The 23,583-nt window shown below is 39.4% G+C and overlaps 2 protein-coding genes across 3 annotated transcripts in view; one reads left to right on the top strand and one right to left on the bottom strand.

Annotated features, from left to right (window-relative positions):
* Positions 1–16,618, bottom strand: part of sbf2 (SET binding factor 2) — a 93,050-nt gene extending 76,432 nt beyond the window's left edge. For both annotated transcript variants that reach the window (XM_083916421.1, XM_083916422.1), the window contains exons 1-2: positions 16,502–16,618; positions 3,583–3,668 (exon numbers count right to left, since the gene is read on the bottom strand). In XM_083916421.1, the coding sequence (XP_083772547.1) occupies positions 3,583–3,668; positions 16,502–16,556 (141 nt within the window). In that variant the 5' untranslated portion in view covers positions 16,557–16,618. The remainder of the gene's footprint in view (positions 1–3,582; positions 3,669–16,501) is intronic.
* A 4,253-nt stretch (positions 16,619–20,871) lies between these two features.
* On the top strand, positions 20,872–23,328 carry adma (adrenomedullin a). The gene is made up of 4 exons (XM_083912706.1): positions 20,872–20,977; positions 21,592–21,694; positions 21,836–21,961; positions 22,098–23,328. Exons 2-4 carry the CDS (start codon positions 21,600–21,602, stop codon positions 22,387–22,389), a joined length of 513 nt encoding a protein of 170 aa, XP_083768832.1. The 5' UTR covers positions 20,872–20,977; positions 21,592–21,599; the 3' UTR covers positions 22,390–23,328.
* The last annotated feature ends 255 nt before the right edge of the window (positions 23,329–23,583 follow it).

The following is a 23,583-nucleotide window of genomic DNA, read 5'->3' as shown; positions in this document are numbered from 1 at the left end:
TATTAGATTCAAGTTCAAGTCAACCTTATTGTCATTGTGTGAAAACCACAGCTCAGCTACTTTTGTCTGTCACGTGATCCACGTCCTGCTTGCCATAGTAGCTCCTCAGAGGGAAATAAAAACGAGAACAATACAAGTCAGAATCAAGGAAACCTTGCAAGCGTTTGTGGATAAAATACATTTTTTCAACCATTGTTCTGAAAAAATGTGCTCTTAACATATATGACTAACCTCTGTTTAGTTGGTTATGACTAATGCATTTTAAACTAGCCATTAAAAGCCGCCTACGTGACTCCTGCCTCGAGTCCCTCTGTCTGTTTACAGTCTATCACGAGGTCTGTGTCTTCATTCTGGAGGAAGAGGTGATGGAAATGTACTAGGTGTACAACTTACTGACCTCCATCCACAGACCTGGCTCATCCATAACAGATGAGGTTTCGAGCTGGTTCCTATCATCATCACTTGCCTGAAAAGATTAGAAACACATTTTTCCTAGCACTAGTTGTAAACGCTTTTTCTTAGTACATTCCTCATCTGTGGTTATTTAGTTTGCTGGGGGCCTGTTTTGACCGCAAAATGCTTTTCATGCTCCGCTTCATCCACTGTTTTCTACAGATGTGTTCCTTAGTGTTTGTAAATGAGTCATTTTCTTTTTCGTGGAGTAGAGAAAATCTGCAAATAATAATGGTTTACATACCAGCCCAAAAACAGAGCCAAAATGCAAATTGCTTAGTGGGTCTGTTAAACACTATGGTGTATCTTCATTAAAGCTTCAAAGCTGGAATTTCAGCCATTTGGCTCTGGACCAAAGTTTGTCACACACCACATAGTAGGAAAGCAAATTTCTGAAACAACTACCTCTTCCCTGTCCTTGCTCAGTCCTCTGTGAGCTTTTACATAGAGAAAACTGAAGTAAGTTGGATTCAACATGTTATCCAATATTCTACACGGGACTTATACATGTATAGTTGTATCAGAAGAACAGTTTCGGCAAATATGTGGGGTAAAAAATGACCTAGCATTGAATGCATCCTCTTGTTTCAGCTTGGGATTACTGCCTTCAATGAGAAACATCATGCCTTGTGATTTCCTTGTACTCTCGGGGAATGAAGTATGTCTCCATTTCAGTCTAAGCTGACAGATAATGAAGAAGCATTGGGGAGATCACTTCAGCGAGATGGAATACAAAAAATTCACTCACACCCACACTAGCAAAAAAAAAAAAAGGTACGCAAGTCCTCAGTGACATCTGGAAACACTAAGATAATAGATTTAGCTAAAGTTGCGGCAGTGTTTCTATATATAAACTCTTTAAAACCGTGACAGGATACTTGAGGGATGATGCTGAGAGAGTAGAGCCATCCTGCCTCATCCCTCAGAGTCACTGAAAGGTTAAAGACCGGTGTTTCTGCCTCCTATCAACGAAAAAATGACATCTCCAAAACCTGACTCGACACTTTGTCTGGACAGGTCATACATTTTGTAATTTTTCATAGCTTCCCCATTCACAAGTACCGTTTGTTGGCTTCGAGGAGCACTATGCTTTGCCTTTTGACACGCCACTCCTCGTCTCTGAGCAATAACTCACAACAAGACACTCTTGATGGCCACCAACAGACTCTGTGAGTAACACAGGAAGACGCCTGCATGCCATAACCACCCACTCACAATATGTCTATTTGTGCTGGAATAACAGCCTCATGTCTCCTCAATTGCCTTATAAATACCATTACATAAACAAGGGTCATGGTATTTCTTCGACTGTGTCTGCACACAGCCAAATATTTCAGCTACATCTATAATAACTCTTTGTCACCATTTATCATTCATCAAAGGCAAAACGACTTAATTCAGTATTAATCCGAAATAACTAATTTCCAACCCAAATTAAATGTTAAAGGTCTAAAACCGCAAATGCTGTAAAGAAATATGGATTAGATTTGCCTTTCTATAAAGATTCCTGTCAAAAATGACCTCATCTAAACATGAGATGTTGAGGAATGCCTGTTTAGATTAGCTCTCTACATTTTTCCTGGCTTAGATATCTGACCCATATTATGCAACTTTTTGGCCTCTACACCTGCTGCTGTCCTGTTCTGTATCACTTGGCTTCTAAATGGTATACTGTACCCATGATGACCTCCATCAAAAAACAAAACATACCTTCAACTGCAAAACATGCAACATTTGTTTTGTCACAGAATTTAAAAACGATCTACCGCTATGGCCCCTAAAGTCTTCCCTGTATTTGGATTTTTCTATGTAATTTTAAGTGCTGTGATGAAGACAGCAGGAAAAGATGTACTGTAATAGCACTTTCAAAGGATCAAGTACTGTGTTGGGATCCAGGGTAATTTTGCTGTTTTCACTTCTTGTCATCTGCCAAAACCATTCTGCTTTGTCATTAAAACCTTATCTGCAGTAGCCTATAAAAATAATACAGGCTCTAATGTCCTGTGCAGTATGATACTGTTAGTGTTAACTGCTAATGTTGCCCTAGTGTTTGACAGTTTTTCCCCAGCACTGCTAAGCAAATATTTGTCCATCCATTGCATTGTCCATATAAGGATAACAGACCCCCTAGGGTCGCCATCGAGGAAGGGAGAGGAGCAACTATTAATTAATATTCCTGAAGGGGAAGATGGAGACAGGCAGCAATGGGAACCAGATAGTAGTCTGGACATAATGTAAAAAAGGATTCTGTGGAGAGAGGTTTCCCAATTAGGAAACATGTTATGTGTTGCAAACAAACATTTGAGTAAACAATCATTATGAATTTATCTGAAACAGGAAATGCCAATATCGACTGGACAAGCTCCAAAGGGCAAAAGTGTTTTTAAAAAAGGAAAATTCCCTGGACAATCTGTCATTTTGTGACACTGAAAATGCCAGAGCAAATATTTCACATTCTCAACTATCAGATGAGGAAGCTGGTAAAGGGCAAGGGGTATAAAGACAAGGACACCCGCTAACTGGGAAAACACTGTATAACCTGTGCCCATCACACATTAACCTGGTCCAGAGATGGTGTCTGCTCTCCTGTTATGAAATATGAAACAGTGACAATAACAATGCAACCATTCAGACACCAGTCCGTCAATAAAATAGATAGATTTCTCCCATTCATCACACAATGAAAAACATAAACAGCTATTTATTTCAATATCCTCATTTTCAGTATATGGCAATGTCCATTCCTGTTTAACATGCTGTTTCACAGCCCTTTTACAGCCTGGAGAGCAGGAAAAGATGCATCAACGTAACGTACAGTGTAACTGTCTTATCATCTGTTAACTATCAGAATCACACATGCCACCGGAGCGACCATCAACAACACTCTTATTTCACTGTTTGCGCAATAAACAAACATTAGATAAATGTACAGATAGCCTGCAGCACAACATCATTGCCTCCCAAAGCACAACAGACAACTTTCTTCCCGGTGATAAATCAATCCTTGATGATCTTTTTTAACTTGTGTGCATCTTTGTTTTACTTTGGATAGGATATATTTAATATTCAGGTAACATAGCTCTGTTCAGTTTAGTTGTTTTGAGTTTATAGGAAGCTGTTATCACTTACCATCTCTACCCCCTGAGGAAACGCCGTTCCCTCCCAGTCCTTCTTGGGGAATCGCTGAATGATCTTTCCACATCCCTCCCCTGAACCTGCAGATAAAAAGACATGAAGATCGGTCAGTCGCTAGTCGTGTTTCCATTTAATGTCAAGCAAATTTTAAGCAAACCTTTGAAAAGCTGCATAAAAGAACATTTAAATTAGAGGTGTTTCCATAATCTGATTTTGAGCAAATAAACCATACCTACAGCGTATTTCTGTCAAAAGTTGGCACTATACGTAGGCTACGTATGGCTGTAATCCACAAGTAAACGGTACATCATATAAGTTAAACTCAGTTAACAATAAGTAGAACTGATGTAGTTCTAGCATAAATAATGCACCGGTCATATGATTACATCTCAGAGTCAATGTGTCTGACCTATATTTAGTTATTCTTTCAGATTAATACAAATACACAGTGAAGAAACTGACCAAGACGTGAAGAAAAACAAAGCACACTGTGGTCTGAACAGACTTCCATTTTTTTTTCTGCTGTCACAGTTAATTTCCTTTCAATGTTAAGTCAACTCTGTTTATTCATTTGGACTTACCAAGACTACTGTATATCAGAAAACAAGACAAAGAGAGGAATCAACAGAAAACATTAATACAATTTAAATACAGTATATAGAAATGTCAGTTCAAATACAGGAGATGTTGAGTAGGACTGTGTTTCTCTCCACTCTTTATAAAAAGGGTAAGCAAGATAGCAGGGTAGTATGTAGAAACAGCAGGTAGATGATTCAAGTGTACAATTAAAATGGCGTAACGGTCGATCGGCATATCATGCTTGTTACACACAGTGATGCGTTGCAGCACTCCTTTTTCTCAGTTGAATAGTTGTTGATGGGACAGATGACTGGGAGACAGGAGGATCCACAACTTTGCGCACAAACAGATCTGTTTCCTCAGCAGAAAAGCACTCGCTTCTCCAATTTCCTAAATCTGCCGTTTAAATAGCAATAGCACCCAGGTGAAGGCGTACCTGGCTTTTAAAGAAGCCCTGTCTAACTAGTAAGTAAGTGGAGTTGAACACGCCCTGACCCTGAAGCAGTAATTAAAATTACTCCAGTTTAACAAAAAATAACACTAAAAGATTGCATAGCATTTTTTTTAAAGTTAAGCAAATTCAGTTGATTTTGGTGAGATATGGGGCAAACACAGAAAAGCTCACAGGAGCAATAGGGCCATTACATTTTTTATTGATAATGTGATGTGAGATCATTCTTGCATTTGACATTAAATTGAGAAGGGAGACAATTGTGTGTCAACATGTCCGCACTCTGCGTTTACATGCAGTTTAAAAACCCGATTATATTTTGGTTGAGGGCATACCCCGGTTTCTTAAACACCATGTAAACATCATACCCCGGGTAAAGTCTGGGTTCTCATACCCCGGTTAACAGACCTAGAGAACTCCTGTAAACAGCGGGTTTCTTGCCTGCGCATGCTCCCCACTCCGGGGCAGTGGCTTTTAAGCTGGAAATAGAATAAGCCAGGAAGCAACGGTGCCAAAAACAACAATTATAGAGCATTACCTTTAAACCGAGTGAGGACATAGCAACAGAAAGTAACATCACTACCAATAAGACCAGTTTCGGTTGTAATTCTGTCCAAAAGTCCGCCGTTTGTGATTTTGACAAAGGTGAACCGGAAGAAAAGCTGTATTCAGTCCAGCTGTATGTTGGCTGAGCGCCACCTACTGTACTGGAGGTCGAGTTACTCCCATCATTTTCCTATTCAAGCCCCACTCATGTATACGAGGTGAACTTCAATAATCCGATCATCCCCTTAACCGGAGAAAGACCATTTTTGGGTTACTGATGTGCATGTAAACGCGCTGAGTGTCAATCAGTCCATTTCACCTACCAAAGGGCACAAGGGCAATGTTAATAGCCTTAATACAAACTCTTAAGTGTCGGTCATACATAGTATGTTGGTCATACAGTATGTAATGTAATACAAAGTGTACAATTACACTATGTAGTAAGCATGCTGAGAAAGACAGTTAGATACTGATATATAGCAGGTGTAGTGAACACAGATTTGCAAGGGTGACCATCAATAGATTTACCGGTGAAATACCTCTCATAGTTTTCCCTCAGGGCCCAATATGGCTGGGTCTTGAGTTGATTTATGACTGCAACATTCTTATTTAGCAATCTGGAAAGCGAATAAATGGAAATGTTATCTAATTTAAGAAAGAATTGAACATGCCAAAAACATCCTTTTAAGATCTGTTTCACAATATGGTCTATGTCACACTGTGTTGTCTGACCCCTCGACTTAATCTCAATGTTATTTTAAACTCTTAGTCACTCTTTGACAGCTAGGACACACTTTTCCAAGTGAAAACTGTGTCCTTTCAAGAAAATAAGAGCCCATTTCTTGTAATTCATTTCAGTAATTTGGATAAATATGTAGGGAGATTGTGTTTATGCTATCTATGAAATCACAAATTCCCAATTCCAATTAATCTGGCTTAATACATTTCTACCTTTGCTGAAGAGTCACATAGGCTGCAGATACGGACAGATATTGTATATATATATATATACACATATCTTTTCCAAATTTCTATTTCAAATTTTTGCAGACATGCAAAGAAAAGTACAACAGTTGCATACTGCGTCACAGCGTCTGCTTTAAAAGATAGTCAGATATTTAGACTTGATCATCTGTTTATATCAAACAGCATATTTAAAAGTATTTTGAATATTTTGTTACCATCTGCAAAAAATACAGTTAGTGTTGAGCTTTTGGGATTTACTCCCATTCAGAGTAGAAACCTAGAATGCAACACGTTTTGATGTAAGTTTTGGCTAGCAATAAAACCATGTCAAATTGCTATGTTGGTCAGAGAAATCAAAACCAACATACACATAAGCTGCAAGGGCCTTACGTCATGTGTAACCTTCAGTACAACATTGGCTCAAACCTATAAAAACTTCTCCAAAAAAAGGCATTAAGTGAGGACACAAGGGGTTGCTCAGTGTAGCATGAATGAATACAAAGTGTGTATGGAAATCAAAGCTAACAAACCATGAGTGGCAACTGTGACTTTGAGTTAGAAAGGCCAGCGTTCCTTTTATAGAAATTCAAAGCATAACGTTCTGGCTTGTTTGTCTTTCTGTGAACCAATCACAATCGTCTTGGGTGGCGATAAGTCCCAGATGCAGCAGAGGTGTCCTAACAAACTCGATAGCGTGGACTGTGTAAAAATCTAAAGTAATAAATCTCTTATACGTATATGTACAATGTACTAGGAGAGATCAATTAGGGCCATTTACAATTCAAATGACTTTATAAAATATTTTGGCATTTGCTATCCTGAAAACGGACATTATATTCTCAGTGGTGGTGGATCCATTTTGCCATCCAGTGCATTTCAGCAGTCCTATCTTAACACAGACAAATCCATGATTCAGCAAAATACTTAGCGGACAACTCAGGAAACACCCATGTCACAGTTTGGCCAAACCATACCATGCACAGGGAGAACAAAGTGCTACACATGATTATAATGACATGAGGTCCTCAGTGGTCGGTTGCAGCCCCCCTGCACCAAGTGTTTTGAGCCTGCTGTCAACAACTCCTTGAAACCTAAACCTCTGTCAAACAGAGACTAATTAATCATTATTAGACTCATGGTGGGGATTTGGAGAGTAGGCTTGTTTGATTAAACAAAAGGGAGCTGGATGATGGTTATAAGTTTGCCTTTGTTCACCTGTAGAGGTGAGCAGAGCGTGTCCAGACAGACTGTTGCAAGTAGAACTGTCTGTTACGTGTCTTCAGGTCTCTACATCTCCTCTAATTGAAATAACAAGCTCAGAGTGCTCCAAGTTCAAATTTTCAACAACAGATGAAAATAAATGACAGAATTCCTCAAATTCCACGAGAGTGTTGTATTAAAACAAGCCGTACTTTTCAAATACTACCACCCCTCCGGTAACTATAAAGAACCCCACCAGTGAGGATAATAAAACCCAGGCCTCAAAGGGAACATGCTAATTTGAACATCCGCAAGTGAAATGCGAGGGGGGATGAAGTCCAAAATCAAGTTTACTTATTTCTTTATTTTTTGGCAGAAGCTATTTAAATAACAAGAACAGAACCTGTCGAAGGTCACGGCACGCGTGTGCATGTTTAAGAGCGTGGCTCATTTCCAACTTAATGTAGCACAACCTATGAGTGGTACAGCTGGAGGAGGCACTTGTAATGTCTTTCCCCTTTCTGATGAAATCCGATATATCTCGAGTTATGTAAGTTTCTTCCTGAAATGGCTTCAGGTAAGTATTTTATTAGACACAATAACCAGGATAACAAGCGTTTAACAAGTGCAGTTAGAGTTTTGCACAGCCCAGTACAAACACTAGGCCTCTTTTATGAAACATTTATATGCACAGACTTTATCTATGTTTTTGCGAACTTTGGGGGATTCATAAATGTTTTCTTATTACCAAAATAAGAAAACTAAATTTACCAGTGGTGGGGACCACTCGTAAACTGATACCATGATACCCACAATTTTTTACTGCGGTTTGTGGCCAGTTCTAGGTCATGAGACAGCTTATAAAACACAACTGTATGACTCAGATTTAAAATATTCCAACTGCAGTAGTATTTTTTAACATTCTCATCAGGTTTCGTAGCGGTTTCTTAAAGCCTTAAAAAAGGCCCAGTGATTTGCTTAATATAATATGATGGCATATGACATGAAATCAGATAATGTTTTCAACATATTCTGATTAGTTTGCTGTGGTAATTAATAAAGTATCTGCTTAATATGTTTTACATTTACAACAATAGCATTATATTAAATAGGCATCAAATCAAGCCTTTTTAGGGCTGTCATGTATGTTACTTACACCCCCTGTTTCTCATATTTCTCATAAGTTGATTTAGATTTCCTTTAGTTGTAGTGCACATCAGTTTAGTCTATATGAGACTGTGCTGTCATCTGCAGGCTTCATTGTGGTCAGTGTCCAACGCCTTATACAAAGTACATACATGATGCAGCAGCTCTCTCTGACAAAGGGACAGTTGAGTTGTGTCCCCCACTCATATCATTTACAAGTCTAAATGTAAAAGTCCCATATTCTGCTCATTTTCACTTTCATACTTGTATTTCTACTAGAACATGTTTACATCCTTTTTACAGTATGTTTCTCATAATGTCTGTCTAAATTAGGGATGTTAATGATTCATCGTTTAAGTGTTAACAGTCAAAAATAACTTTGACCAATTAATACTACACAAATACTTTGTATTGGAGTATCTAGCGAATTAGTGTGTGTCTGGATGGCATACTTGGCTCAGAGATAGAGCAGTTTGTCCTCCATTCAAAAGATTGACGGTTCGATCCCCGGCTCTGAGTATGCATGTCGAAGTGTCCGTGGGCAAGACACGAAATCCCAAATTGCTGCGCATGGGTGTGTGAAAGTGGTTTGATTGATTTGATAGATTAGATTGGTGATAGGGCAGGTAGCAGCAAGTCCGCGGCTGTCTGCACTTTCCTGAAGGTGAACTGGGAGTCAGCTGACTACTTGTGTAAAAAGGTTCCACTATCAGTCAGAAAAAAATGTCCAAATTACATAATGGCATCCCTGAATATATCTGTATCCCCTATCTGAAAAGACCCTGTCTCTTTAAGCCCTCATCTAGAAAAAGCCCAGTCTGCTCTGATTGTAAAGCGGTCCTGAATACCATTTTTCGGCACCAGCTGATACCAACACATTAGTAACTTATCAGTGCATCTCTACAAAAGCAAACTTCATGAGTAAATAACATAATAAATATTTCAATATTTCATAAAGTCGAACAATTTTTTGAAAATGTTTGCAGAGAGTTTAACGTTCCTAATCTCAGCAACCCTACTGGGCCTTGACTTGAGCGATGACTGCAAGTCAGCACACACAAATATGTGACTTCAGCTACTTTGGAAGATTGAATGGACCTAACAAAATTACAGAGTTGTGTGATTTAGCATCGTCTCAACAAAAACTGAAAACCCACAGAGAAAAAGTTGTTAGTCTTTCTTGATTAGAGCAGATGTTTCTCCTCTTGAAAAAAAGCTCCATTCATCTTCCTGATTTATCTTCCTGCTGTTTAAGTTGATTAAATCAGCCAAATGCGTATTTTACCATTTATGGACAGGCCACCAGTGGAGTTGACGCAACATCCACGTCAGCCTCAAACCTGATTTTGGCCCAGATGTGCATGCAGGTGGACTATTCTGGAAATTATTTCACAGATATCACCGGAGTTCAAAGAGAAAATCCACCCAAAAAACAGAATTTATATAAAGCTGTTTCAGCCGTTAAGAGATCGTGGATATCTTCAAATCCTCTGACACTGACTTAAAGTAAGTTTTTGGTGCATTACATCCAAATGAGCTGAATGTAGAGCTTCCAGCTGTGCATTAGAAAATGTGGCTACACTTCAGGAAAATCACCATCATACTGATATATTGCTTTATCCTTTATTTCAATATACTGTATGGAGCATACTCCAGTGTGTGCTGCAGCTCCATTTGTCCAATTGTTATCATCACTTCAGTCCCTCACTCTGCTGTTTAGTTTGAGGACAGATCTGTTTCAAATCACAATTCAAAACTGCATATGTATCATTAAATATCAGAGCAGTTTTTTCCTTTAAGGTCATTGATGAAGCGTAGAAAAACGGTTTGGTCTCAAGAGTGAACATCAGCAGGAAGCTAAACTGTTCTGTGTGGATGATATGCAAAGGAGGGTTTGTATGGCAAAAGGGTATCAGAGATAAGCAAACTAATGATGTGATAAATATCAAACTCAGAAAGCCTCTCAGCTTCCAGAGACAGCTGCAGGCCAGAAAATATGTAAAAAGATAGACACTTCCTTCAGGTCGTGCCCGGGTCAAAATGTTGGGAGAAAAGAAAAGCACAACAGCTAAAGGAGCTTAAAATAATTATAATATCACATACACACAGTTCCTTCAGCCTCCCCTTTGAATTGCTTCCCATAAAGAACAATAAATTAAACAACAGTTGACATTCCACAGACTTGTGGTTCTCCAGTGGGTTGGCTCCATGATCAACTTTAATATATTTGACCAAACTAATCAGTCATATTTTCATCCCTTGCTCTTCTCTCAGCTCAAGAAAAATAAAAGCAATGCTGCTACTCATTAGTATTGACGTCATAATCATCAGTCAGTCAGTGATAAGTAGAATGGACGTTCCCATTCCAGTCAAAGTAGCAGGAGTCAGAGCAGTCTGGTCTTTATGTGTACCGTTGCCATTGCAAGGGGCTTACTTCTCCATTAAATTCCAAATAAACTGACTAGCTCCCAGCCTTTAAATGGGTCAAATTTAACAAGTTGCTTGTCCACAAACTTGTCACAACAACAGGAAAGTATATTGATATCACCAGAGTGACTTTGTTTGGCTCATTTTCTGTAACCGATATAGCATGAAAGCAAAGAGGAGTAAGCAAGGTAACAAACTAGTCATCTACTGGTTAGCTAGGTAGCTTTCTAATTTTACCATGCTTTCGGGCTATATTGGTTACAGCGGGCTGGTGGTCAGTGACAGCGGCCACTCCCTGTCGCTCCAGAGACTTAAGAGCTGCAGTCACTCTCCTCCCGGTCACCAACAACACAAGAAAATCCGACCGGTGTGTCGGATTAACGGTTTTTAATTAAAGGGTGACAGTGAGAAAGATGTCCAGATGTTCAGGTTTTATTATGGTAAAGTGTTTACTAATGTCATAAGAATAGAGGTGCAACATTGTCTCGTGACTCAGCATGGATTAGGGTTACTTTAGCAGGCATCAGTACAGACCGTGGTACTGCTCCCACAGATAGGCTTTTCTGTCTTTGTTGTGATGCTGGTGCTCATTATACAGCCCTGGGTTCTTTTTTACAACTGTATTCCACCTACCACCTGTCACATTTGATTTCCTCTTAAAATATTATGACTAAAATGTTTCCTGACATGAACTTTAGGATCATTTGCATAGCCACAGAAATCACAAAGCTCTGATAGTATAATACCATATCAACTGACTGAGGGCAGTGTAATGGTAGCCAGTGGAGTTTCCCTACACTCACAGAAGAAGGAACTCCTCCATTGTGGTCACGATGCCTCTCACCACAAAGTCTGAATGCAAACGACAGGCTGACAAATGTGGAGTTCAAAAGGAAAACAATGAATGGACGCAGAAAATCAACCCCACAACTGTGATCTTTCTCTCCGTAATAAAACTAATGTGACACCTTTGTTAACCACAAGCAGCCCGTTGGTGCTGAAATAATACAAGGACGGATATTTGACATCACGGCTAACTGAAAGATGTATGAGAGCCATTTTTCCTGATAAAGCCCTTTTAGTCACTCCAGGGTCAAAAGGAGAAATGTAAAAAGTGGAAGTGATCTAGCGGAAGAAATCTAAAACGTGTTACAATCACTTACATAAATGAAAGATTCAATACAGAAGAGATGATAAAAAGACATATTTCTGTGTGAATTATGGATTGAAAGTACAGCTATTAATCTTATCCCATAAGCAAACCACCATTTCAACATGTGTTTATGTTACCGCTGATAAAAACAAAACAGACTACACAAGTTGAAGAACTAATGATTTAGAAAACAGACCACAACACATGGCAGCACTTCAAGATCTGGCAACTTTAACATGGAATCAACATCTTCGGCTGTTGGAGGAACCAGTCTCTAAAGTCAGTGTATGCAAACAATATTTACTTATGGCATTATTTAGTCACATTTAATACTTACTAACTTAACAGATGGTGTTTAGCCATCACTTTTGCAAAAATAAAACAGCTGTCAAATATAATCTTGGACTGATTATCAGGAGTTGATGCTTTGTTGAACCTTGTATATGCAACAATTTTTTTGACAAAGGCTTAGAGAGTTTGTAAATATTAAAGTCCAGCCTCTTGATACAGGTACCAGGCAATTTCCTAAACATTCTGATCTTGTGATAACTTTTCTGTTAAAATAATGAGAAATGTGTTGTTTTATTAAAACTGAGCAAATTCAAAAGCATATACTGGAATTTCTGTTAAAAACAATTAAAAAAGTGAGAAGCCCGGATTTCATTACACGTGACAATCTCAAAATGATGCAAGAAAAAGCACAATATTTCATGCAGTAGGTAACATGGAACTAAACTGTGCAGGTCTTCCCTGAAATGAAGAGACCATCGTTAAGCTCAGAAGCAAGCCCAAAGCCAACGAATGTGTGATCAAGAGTCAAACAGTAGTTGCTAACTCATCAAAATGATCCGGTAAATTGAATCCCATGGTGAAGACCAACGCAAGCTTGAAAACCACTATAGTGCCAAGAATGAAAGGCAAGAAATGGTCTAATTATGGAGTTACTGTAAGTGTACAAGGGAAACAACCATCAAGACAAACCACAGAAACAGAAATATGCTATTTCCATAGTATTTCTAACATGATGCAATAAATAAACAAAAATAGCAGACAAAAACATGAACCTCTCAGAGGGTGCTGGTTTTGTTTTAAGAAGGGTGTTTTTTTGCCAAAGCACTTTCCTTGTGGGTGTGCCAAGAGAGCCAGCACAAAAACAAACACTCTTTGAGAAGTTGTAACAGAAAGTCAATTCATGAAGGTTTCGGAAGATAAAACCTAGCATGGAGTCATTCTTAGTACCACTATTACAATAATGCTCGAAACGCCTTTATGCATTTAAACAGTTGAAGAAATGACTCCACATCTAAAGCTTGCATACATGCACCTCCACAGAAAAACATCTTAACAATATCATGCAGCCTAAAGTTATCTGCAGATGGAAATATTTTTCTCTTGATCATTTGGAAGTATTATTTCTGTTATTCTGCAGGATTGTGCTAAGTTACATAAGCCGTTCTCCAAGTCCAGACCAGAAAACCCAGACCAGAAAGTTACACAGAGTAGAGATGGAGCCCCGTGTCTGTGAGACACATCCCAAAAGCAGTTAGATTCAATAAAGAGTGATGGGATCAATCCAATAAACTGTTTGAGAAAAGCAGCTGGGCAAATTCCTCTTTTTCACTTGGCAAGTTACAATTTATGGCCAACAGCACGCCAGCCAGAATATAACCCCTTGCCAAAAAAAGAAAACAGTGTCCTACTGCAAAAGAAAAATACAGAATACAGTGCAGGTTCAATACAGACTGCATACATCTACACCAGCTTTTTCACATTCCAACGATATTCGTGAAAATAATTCCTTGGTTTATGGCTCGTGATACTGCCCCCCAGGGAAGCAGATTCTGTTCAGATTTCTAGTGGAGGAATCTGGCTCTCAGGTCATGTTCTCTTTTATCACACTCAGCACCGCATATTAATTTTCACATCTGTGAAGCACTGAAGAACGCCCTCCCTGTGAGTTTTAAGGTTAATGATAAACTATAGAATTAGAAGTTGCCCTACTTCTTTTCTCGTTTGTTTTACATCATGTACCTCAGGTCTGTTAAACCACACACAATGATTTGACCATCAGTTATGTGCGTTTCAATAAATGTTTCTAAATAGGTCACCAGTCTCTCTATGAAAATATTGCATACCCTGGATTTATATACATTCTCATGTGGCGAACATCTTTAGCAAGAATATACCAATATAAACAAGTCAATGAAATTGGGTTGTGCAATTGCAAGGTAATAAACACAATTTAGAGCGGAAGTGCTACACAGTACCTTTTGTTTCTTTGCTATACTTTTTAAATGACTACCTTTACTACACAGTATTGCGACTTCAAGCTAACTGCACTGTATTCATGCCTCCACACCACCCTGTGTCACCCAGAGAGAAGCTTCATTACTGGTTAACACTGCACATACTAACCCTAACCCCACCCCTAATACTGTTACATCTACGCGCCGGGTTTATCCTACTTTAAAAGCGATGTTTCTAGTTTATTATAAAGGTTATTATTTTATATTAACAATACTCCATTACCTATGAAAAAAACATAAACATTAAAATGTATAGATTCTGAATCCATCAGGGACTCTTTTGTTCTTTTACAGTGTAATTACGATTCACTGCACATTGGAACTGAGCCCATTCCTCAACAGATTGCATGCTTCGCGTTATTTTCAACTGATCCATCAATAGTAATCTAACAACGAGAATTGGGTCAGGCCACTGGAGCAAAAGCCAGCACAGCATAGGAGGCTTGTTGATGACCCAGGTGGGTATCCCTATTTTGAATTAACAAGCAAGGTGGACAGGACCTGCTGCATGTTACTGTGAGCCGACTGCTTTCTATAAGCCAACTTCACTCTGAATAATTGGAGAAATAAAAAAGACATCATTTTATTTTCCTCTGTATTTCAAATCTAAATGCAATTTTCCAGTTCTCCCCCAATGACAAGTGCATCTCTGCATGGCTCTAACCCAAACCATCAATTGATATGCTAGATTAAACTCAGCAAAACAAAATAAACAAAGACAAATAAGTTAATATGGAGTGGAGTTCTGCAGAGATGCTCACATGTGACAGACATAAGCCTGTAACTGCGCCCTAATCAACCACAAGTCTGAGATGGCAGACTTTTATTGCTTGCTCTCTCCCCAGTCAACTTCATCATCATAATCAGTTGCGGCCAGTGGAGAATAATCTCATGGTCCCTGTGTCTTCTTGTGGTGAGAATGTCTGAATGTGAATACATTCAGACTTTTCTGGTGATGCCAGGAACATTTTGTTCAGTTCATTTGTCAGTTGGCGCTGGGATGCACAGAGCTGATGAAAGACACTGTTTACCTATTGTGCATAGCAAGCTATGGTGACTAAGAGGATTCAGCTGCTCTGGCTTCCCTTTGACACACAGCACTGGATGGACGCCACTGGAGGACACAAGGAACTTGAATTTGTTCCCTTATGGCAGATGAAGTGAATACTTTCACTTTCTCCAGGCTGCTCACTGAGCAAGTGTTATTAATGGATCCTCACAAGTGATGGTTTGAGGTATTTACAAAGTGCCATTCATTTTCATTTTGGAACTCAACATCTGTGCAATGACAAAATGTTCTCATTAACTGTTTATTTATCTATTTACGCTCAAACATGTGCAAAGCTGTTCTCTTGGATAAAAGAATGTGGGGCTGGACCTTAAGGCATAACATTTGAGAGGAAGCATGGGGAGCTCCCAGTGCAGAATAACAGTGAGAGGGAGAAAAAAGGGGAAGAGGATCCGGCTGAGCACAAGGAACTGCCTTTCCTCAAAGCTGTATAACGTTACGCCTATAATGAAAAAGTTGAGCGCTCCTCCAGCAAATCAAATACAACAAAACAAGTCATTGACAAGTGCTGCTGCAGCAGGTAAAAATAGAGCCAGATCAGGGCGTGCAGCATAGGGAAGTAACAACGAGACCACCTACCCGTATTACGACACCACAAAAATATACAAAAAAAGATGCAAACACTGGTCACCGACCTCACAAAACCAATATGATCGAAAAGTCGCAGTATTTTGGTTTAAGGTGATCTTTTGTGAGAGTGTGTCCCATTATCTGACAGTGAACCCAGCCCCCTGACAGCAGCACGATCAACAGAGACAGGATGTGACAGATTTTGAATCCATGAAAAGTTTCGACGGATCCAAGTCAAATATCGCAACCTGTCGCGTGTAAACATCCACTGGTGACTTGCCATCAGGCGTGTGCTTGGTCTGTTAACACATGCCCGCCGGATGATATTCACTATGGGGCAGGGTTATCAGGGGGGCAGAAAAAGAAAGTGTTTCCAGTCTCGCCTGGTGGCTGTGTGGCTAAGCTAAGCGCAAAGCTATCTAGCATCAACATCATCACACTGACTGGCGGCCTGGGCTCAAACCTCAGCCCCGCGGTTCAATCTGCGAGCCAAAACTTACCGGCTTTCTCCTGATCGTATCCCACGACAATAAAATAGTCAGCAAATCTAGCCATGTCTGCTGCTTTTCCCGAGATATACCAACACAATTCAGCATTTTTCCTGCTTCCATAGCACAGCCATGTTTGACAGAAGGAGTGTCACTGCGCTTGCGTGCAGGAGCGGGAGTCATCCATGGGCGTGGGCCCTCGAGTTTACAAATACATCACTGTGTCCCAACAGAGGCTCTTTTGGCTCTAAGGCAGGGGGTCCCCGTCTTTTTATAGCAGGGACAGCCACCACACCAGAATAATGCTATATGTTACTGTAACTGTGGGGAATATAATGATAACTGCAGTGGAGAACATGTAATCATAACAGTGATTACAGTCTGTGTAACGCAATAAAGGGGACATTACAACACTTCTGGGTTTGCTCAAATTTAAAAGAGGCCCCAAAGTAGAAAACTGTCAAGGATGGCTGAAGAACACTCTCAGAGAAAAAAGGATTCCCCTTCCCTCATTTTAAAATACCCATGTATTTATATATATTTACATTTTTAAAATGTGGCTTTTATTTCATTCAGCTGAAGAGTGACAGGAAAAGGGGGGGGGGGGGGGGGGTGACACAGCAAAGGGTCGCTGCCAAGGACTGAGTCTATATGGGGCGTGTGTACTACCCAGTGAGCCCTTACATATCCTTGTCGCATGTAACTTATTCATTGCTTCTTTGTACCTCTTTTCTGATTTGTTGCTGAAAAATTGTTTTTAAGTTGATTGCAACTCAGTGCAGCCCTATTGCCCAAGCACAATTTCCCATTGGGAACTCTAAAATGTAATTTATCTTAGAAATGGAAGATGTAAGAATTTAACATATGGAACAGTACTGTAATGTAGAATATTTGTGTTGTATTCTGCAGTTGTTTTTTTTAAGATTATTTTTTGGCAGCTTTCCAAGCCTTTATTATATAGGACAGACACGAAATGGGGTGAGAGAGAGGGGGGAGACATGCAGCAAAGGGTCGCAGGTCGGAGTCAAACCCGCGGCCGCTGCCTCGAAGACCTTCAGCCTCTTTACATGGGGCGACTGCTCTAACCGCTCAGCCACCAGCCACCTGTTACGCCTCTGTACTCGCTACCCTCTTTTTTCAGCATGATCATTTTCATTTATCATACAGACAGAGTGCCAGGGACATTTTTGTCCTCAGCTTTAACTGCAAATCAACCACTAGTCAAATGTGCCACCAGTAGTTCTGGGTGCCTGGCAAAAAAATTGTATCAAAGCCATTTTTTAAGTCTGGTGGTTTCACGGTACATCACTTCTTTTTTGCATGACTGGGCCTTATTACAAGGGTTACTTTATGATATAGGTTTATAGTAATGCCATTCGTTGATGTAATTTTGTAAATGGACAATTGCTAGTATTAAAATGTGGGTGTTCTTCCCTGCTAAAGAAAATCAGTTGCCAGTTATAATTGTTGTGTTAAACGTCAAAACCGTAAGAAGGGTACGCCGTTAAAAGGGGTCCCGTCTCAATACAGCCACAGCTTGCCCCAACTGTAGCGCTCTTCGTGGCAAACATTATCTGAAAAATTCATATCATACGTAAAATTAAAACCAGTGTACCGATTCATCCATTATACAATTCATCTCTAGCCCTCAGAACAAAACAAAATACTTGTTAAACTGAAATACCTCCAAAAAGATTGATAAATCTGCTCCAACTGCAACATTGAAATGACCAGGGGTTATTCCATGGACTCACATATTTGGGTGCGCTTATTGTGGTGACTGCTACAAAAGAAAAATCATTATTGGTGCCGTCACAGACAATATATCGTGTTTTAAAGTTGCTCTAATAAGATGGACATGGTTGGGATTTTACAGAGTGTGAGGGGCAGGATAAACCCATGTGGTTTCTGCAAAATATTGAATATTTATGAAAACGGAAAACGCTGCCACATGACAATCATTACCGTAGGCGAGCTAATATGTGTGTCTGAGGAAAGCAAACACCATCACTGACAACAATAGCAGGAACACTGCAAATCATTTCCTCAAAATTTTGCTTGTAAAAAGGAAGATAAGGCAGAGGTAGTTAAATAGTTGGACCAGAGCCTGCCCCCCACAAAAAGACAAGTTAGTGTAAGTTAGTGTTCGTAATTACACAAGAATGATGGGGAAAGTCATGGCACCTCAAACAATACATATTTCCAGGTGACAAATATTTGACATTATAACAATTATGAATCATCTGTCATATTAGTGCCTTTGGGGTTGACACCCTCTTTTTCCTGGCATTAGTTGCCCAAGTTTCCCGCCACATGTACCTGCTCATACAAGTAAAATGTCATGCAAAATCTGTCAGTCATCTGATGACAACAACTTCATGGAGGACAAGCAAAAGATTTCTATATAAGGAGCCAAAAAGCAACAGCAGAAAGTTGTTGTCGTGATTGCACAATCTCCTGTTGTAAACTAAACTAAGGGGATTACTTATCTGCCGGAGGCAATTATCATTACAAAGTGCTTACAAAACATTTGCTGGTTTACAGCACATGTGTTTGACATTTATGTATTCTTTGAGCTGGGTCGCATGAGATATAAATACACTCAGGAAGGTTCTGTGTCATGGACTAAAAACTATAAGATATGAATTATAGGATGCCGAAATGCTAGAGTGGAATGTGACGTGTAAAAATATTTTTTAAATGATGTCGAAAGAACCCAAGGGTCTGTTTTTCCGTTCCTCGAAACTGAAACAAAAATCAAAACTGAAAGCATTACTAAGACAAACTCTAAAAAAAAGTAATTTACACCATCTTGCTTGGAAATTTCAGCACTGGTATTTCTACACAGATTAAACCAGATGTTTTCTCTGGTATTTCATACACTGACTGTAAGGGTGTATTATTTAAATATTTTCGGCACCACATAGCAGTGTTTCCAAGGTGTAGATGATCTCTTTATAACAATATACTTATCTCAGACACAGACATACATCGACACTAGCTGTCAGCGAGATGAAGGCTATGATAAACAAAACGTTGTAACCTTTTTAATGTGTTGTTTGTGTGATACTTTGTGTGTATGTTTAGGGGCTTATTATCCACATCTGCCTAATGGACCCCACAGACAGGGGTGTTGTCTTAAAGTATATCAGTAAATCATAATGAAGTATCTTTCTTTCTGTGTTTCTTTCACTTATATAGCTTTAACTTAATTAACTTGGAGATGTGGTGAATGTGTAAAATGTGCTGCATGCAGGTTTAGATTGACTCACTCTACTGACCCTCCCATGAAGTCAAATAATGTGAGAGGACATACGGGCAGACCAGACTTGGCTCTTCCATTATCACCTAATAGATTCTTGTGTTTGCATTCCTGAGACAAAAAGTAAAGTCATATCACTTAGAATTAATTAACAGCTACAAATCAGCAGAACTTTTTAAATAGAAACTGTCTAAGCCAATATTGTTCATACGTCATAGATTGTTGTTCAAGTTCATTTTCAGACTCTAGATTTATTTTTAGATACACTGTAAAATTCCATTTCGCATTTATCCAAATATCAAAATTAATGACATGGTAAGTCCGGAGTCAGCTATTTGCCTTGTACAAACAAATGCTTTGAGTTTATTGTGTTTACAGTTGGACATTCTTACTATATTTAATCAGTTACTCAATGCTTGTCTTTTTCCAAATCTCAAATTCATCATCCAGTGCACTTTCAAAGCTGACATGGAACTTCACTGTGTCAGGGAGTGCCCTGAAAAGCAGACTGTGGAAGCATTCTTTAAATTTTATTTTTCTACAATTAACCAGTTGGACTGAAAGGAACGTTAACAAAAACTATAACTAATTGACCTTAAAGTTCAAATACAAGATGAATGTTTAAATCTTTTCTTTTGTGATTATTTAGATTTTCTAATACACCCCTATAGAAAGCAGTCGGCAGAGATGAACACAGTGTACTTACTGTGGCAGTGAGTGAAGTATGGGACTTACGTAACTGAAGACAATGATTTCTTGCCATTATATAGCCTATATATATATAATGAAATAAACAAAAATAAACATTTTATGAGTAAAACTTTGCTGATGTTTAATCTATACTGAGCTGTGAAAAAGTTGGGACTGTAAAACAGTGAAGACAGGATACACTAGCTGCAGTGCACTTAATCTAAAACAACTTTATCATTTTAATTTTGATTTTTAATTTTCATTCTTCATCTTTTAACTGTGTTGCGTACTACATGAGCAGCAGCACGGCAGTAGTGTACTGGATGGGGTGGGGGGAAAGGATGAGAGGCTGTGTGTCAGTCAATGAGCCCCTCCCACCAGACGGTATAAAGTCTCCCAGTCTGGTGTGCAAGAGCTATTAGCAGAGAAACACAGCTGCCTTACAGAACCTGTGGCAATTTCAAGAAACCTGTGGAATACTCTTTTACAACTGACTCTACAAGAAGAGCATTCTCATCCAACTGAATTAAATACAGGTATGTGCCTTTTATTTGAAAGAAGATATTGCTGTGATTTGCTCTCCTTGCAGCTGATGGCTCTATCCATGCTTTTTTGAGGTCAGAGCACAAGTGTAGATGCAAGGACCGGTTATCTGTCTGGTTATATAAGCAGTTCAGCTCCTAATGTGTGTGTCTGGGAATGAATTGCCTCCAAGGTGTAAAACATCTGACAGAGGCAGTACATCATACAGTGTGTTCTTTATCAGTTGCAATGGATTTTGCTATCTTTTTAATCAGGTGACTGAGTTGACTAGCATTTTTAGTTTTTGTTTGACTTTTGAGCTGATACTATTTTAGACCCCTCATTGGTAGACTGTCCTTCGCGTTATTGGCCAGGGGCCCAAAGCATGGTTGTAGGTTTACTTAACCGAGCAAAATCTGACCTTAGCTTAACTTTTTAAATAAATGAATGATGAGTGCAAATAACTCGGCTTTTGGACTCTTGTGTAAGCAAGTACCAGTGTGGCAGTTATAGGAATACTGTATGAGGGAGTTTTACATGCATTTAGGAACAATAGGAAATTGATGAATTAACTATAAATGTATAACAAAAATAAAGAACTGACAAATGTTTCCTCTGCTCTCCACAGGAGTCAAAATGCAATTGATCTTCCAGTCCTTCCTCTCTTGCTGTCTACTGGCGACAGTAGCACACTGTGTGGAACTTGAAGTGAATCCGGAGTTGAAAAAAAGGTGAGTTAACTAAGGAGTAATTCATTCTATAACCAAAATGTTTTTATCTGATATAAGATGTTACAGTCTGTCAAGTCTGTGACAGCTGTCTACTGAATTATCTTCCTAAGACTAATGGACTTTTTTTTCCTCCTCTTCCAGGCTAAGCATATGGCTAGGGAGCAGATTGAGACGGGATCTTGACAGTGTATCAGTACAGAAGACAGCTGAGTCTGACTACTTTGTCAGAACAGAGGATATCAGGGATACTTTGCTGCCACATTCCAGGTAAGACATTAACCATGCAATGTGTCCATTTGGCTATCATATTGATTGTCATCTAAATGTATTTCACTTACAAAATTTAAGCAATTCAGGAGTGAACATCATGGATTAATGTCTTCTCTCTCCCTCTGTCCCCCAGCAGTGACATCAATGTCCGAACCAAGAGGTCTAACCAGTCAAGAAGACAAGGTTGTTCACTGGGCACCTGCACAGTGCACGATCTTGCACATCGCCTGCACCAGCTCAATAACAAGTTGAAAGTCGGGAGTGCCCCTGTTGACAAGCTCAGCCCAAAGGGATACGGCCGGAGGCGTCGATCTCTTTCAGCGCACAGAGTCACACTGAGGCTAGAGCAGGGCAGGCTGAGGCCCGTGTGGAGCACAAATGACTCACAAATTCACAAGCTCGAGGCTCTCCTCAGGGGGACATGAGCGGGACTTCGCAAGAGGACTTGGGAACAAAAGCGAGGGAGTTGGTGTCCTCTCTCTGTTCTAAAATTCTCTAAATGCCTAAGACTTCTGCCAACTACTTCCCGGCACATTTTTTCAAGGCATGAGAACTGAGTCAGAGTAAGACTGGTTGCACTGAGTTTCTCAAAAGGCTGAGCCTTGCAGCTCAGCGATGTCAAGTGTGCAAACAGCTGCAGCTGGCGTACAGACACTGGATGGCACAGTGTGGAGCGAACTACAGGTGCTGCTCTCTGCTTGGCAGAGAGAAATGAAGAGTGCTAATACCTGGCAAAGTGGACACATCCTCTGGCTCAAAGAGGAAACTCTCTTCTAACATTCTGGGACTTTACACATTTCTTCCTCAAGGCCAGGACTTTGATAAGTGCTATCCTGTAAGGATTATACCACCATGTTCCAAACTGTCAGTACTTGTCTGCACTTTTCCATTTGGACTTAAAGTCAAATGAATCATCAGGAAAAGACATCACAATGCCAAAAAGGAAAATAGGCTATAGAGCTCTGAAGCTCTCAGTTTATATAAAGTTTTGGACACTGTATAAGGGAAGATGCCTTAGATCCTGTGAGATATGTACCAGTCCACAATGGATTGAAATATACTTGAAATTGTTATTGTTTGTACAAAAAACATGTGCAATCTATATTTGTTTTTATTGCAGGTATATGTATATATGAATTCCTTTATTTAAATATTATATAGAGGTTACATTAAAGTACTTATGCAGATAGAACTATTTTTGTACAGGAAGAAATATATATGGGCATTGTAACTATTTGTCATTATTATTTTTGCAAACTGTGGTAATAGGATATGTGTTTTATATGTATATTATATATTTGTAAATGTGTTCTATTTTATTTGTGTCAAAGCAATAACATTGTTCAATAAACATTTTGCATACAAAATCTAGACCTTGTCCAGACCTCTTTTGCTCACGGCTCTTGTAAATTGAAAGTGACATTCTATTGTCTGGAGTGCACTGCTACAAAAAGACACAGAGCACCTGGTCTCTGTTAAGTGATTACAGGGTCTCATTAGAGCCTCCCCTCCTCTAACTACATTCCCCTAGTTATGACCCCCCTCAAAAAAAGGGCAGTCAGGGTGCCAGGCACATTCCTGCTTGGTTCAGCTCATATTTGTTGGCTCACCCCACACCA

Source organism: Echiichthys vipera, assembly GCF_963691815.1.
Source record: "Echiichthys vipera genome assembly, chromosome: 1".
NCBI classification, from domain to species: domain Eukaryota; kingdom Metazoa; phylum Chordata; class Actinopteri; order Perciformes; family Trachinidae; genus Echiichthys; species Echiichthys vipera.
This window is presented reverse-complemented; position numbering and strand designations above follow the sequence as displayed.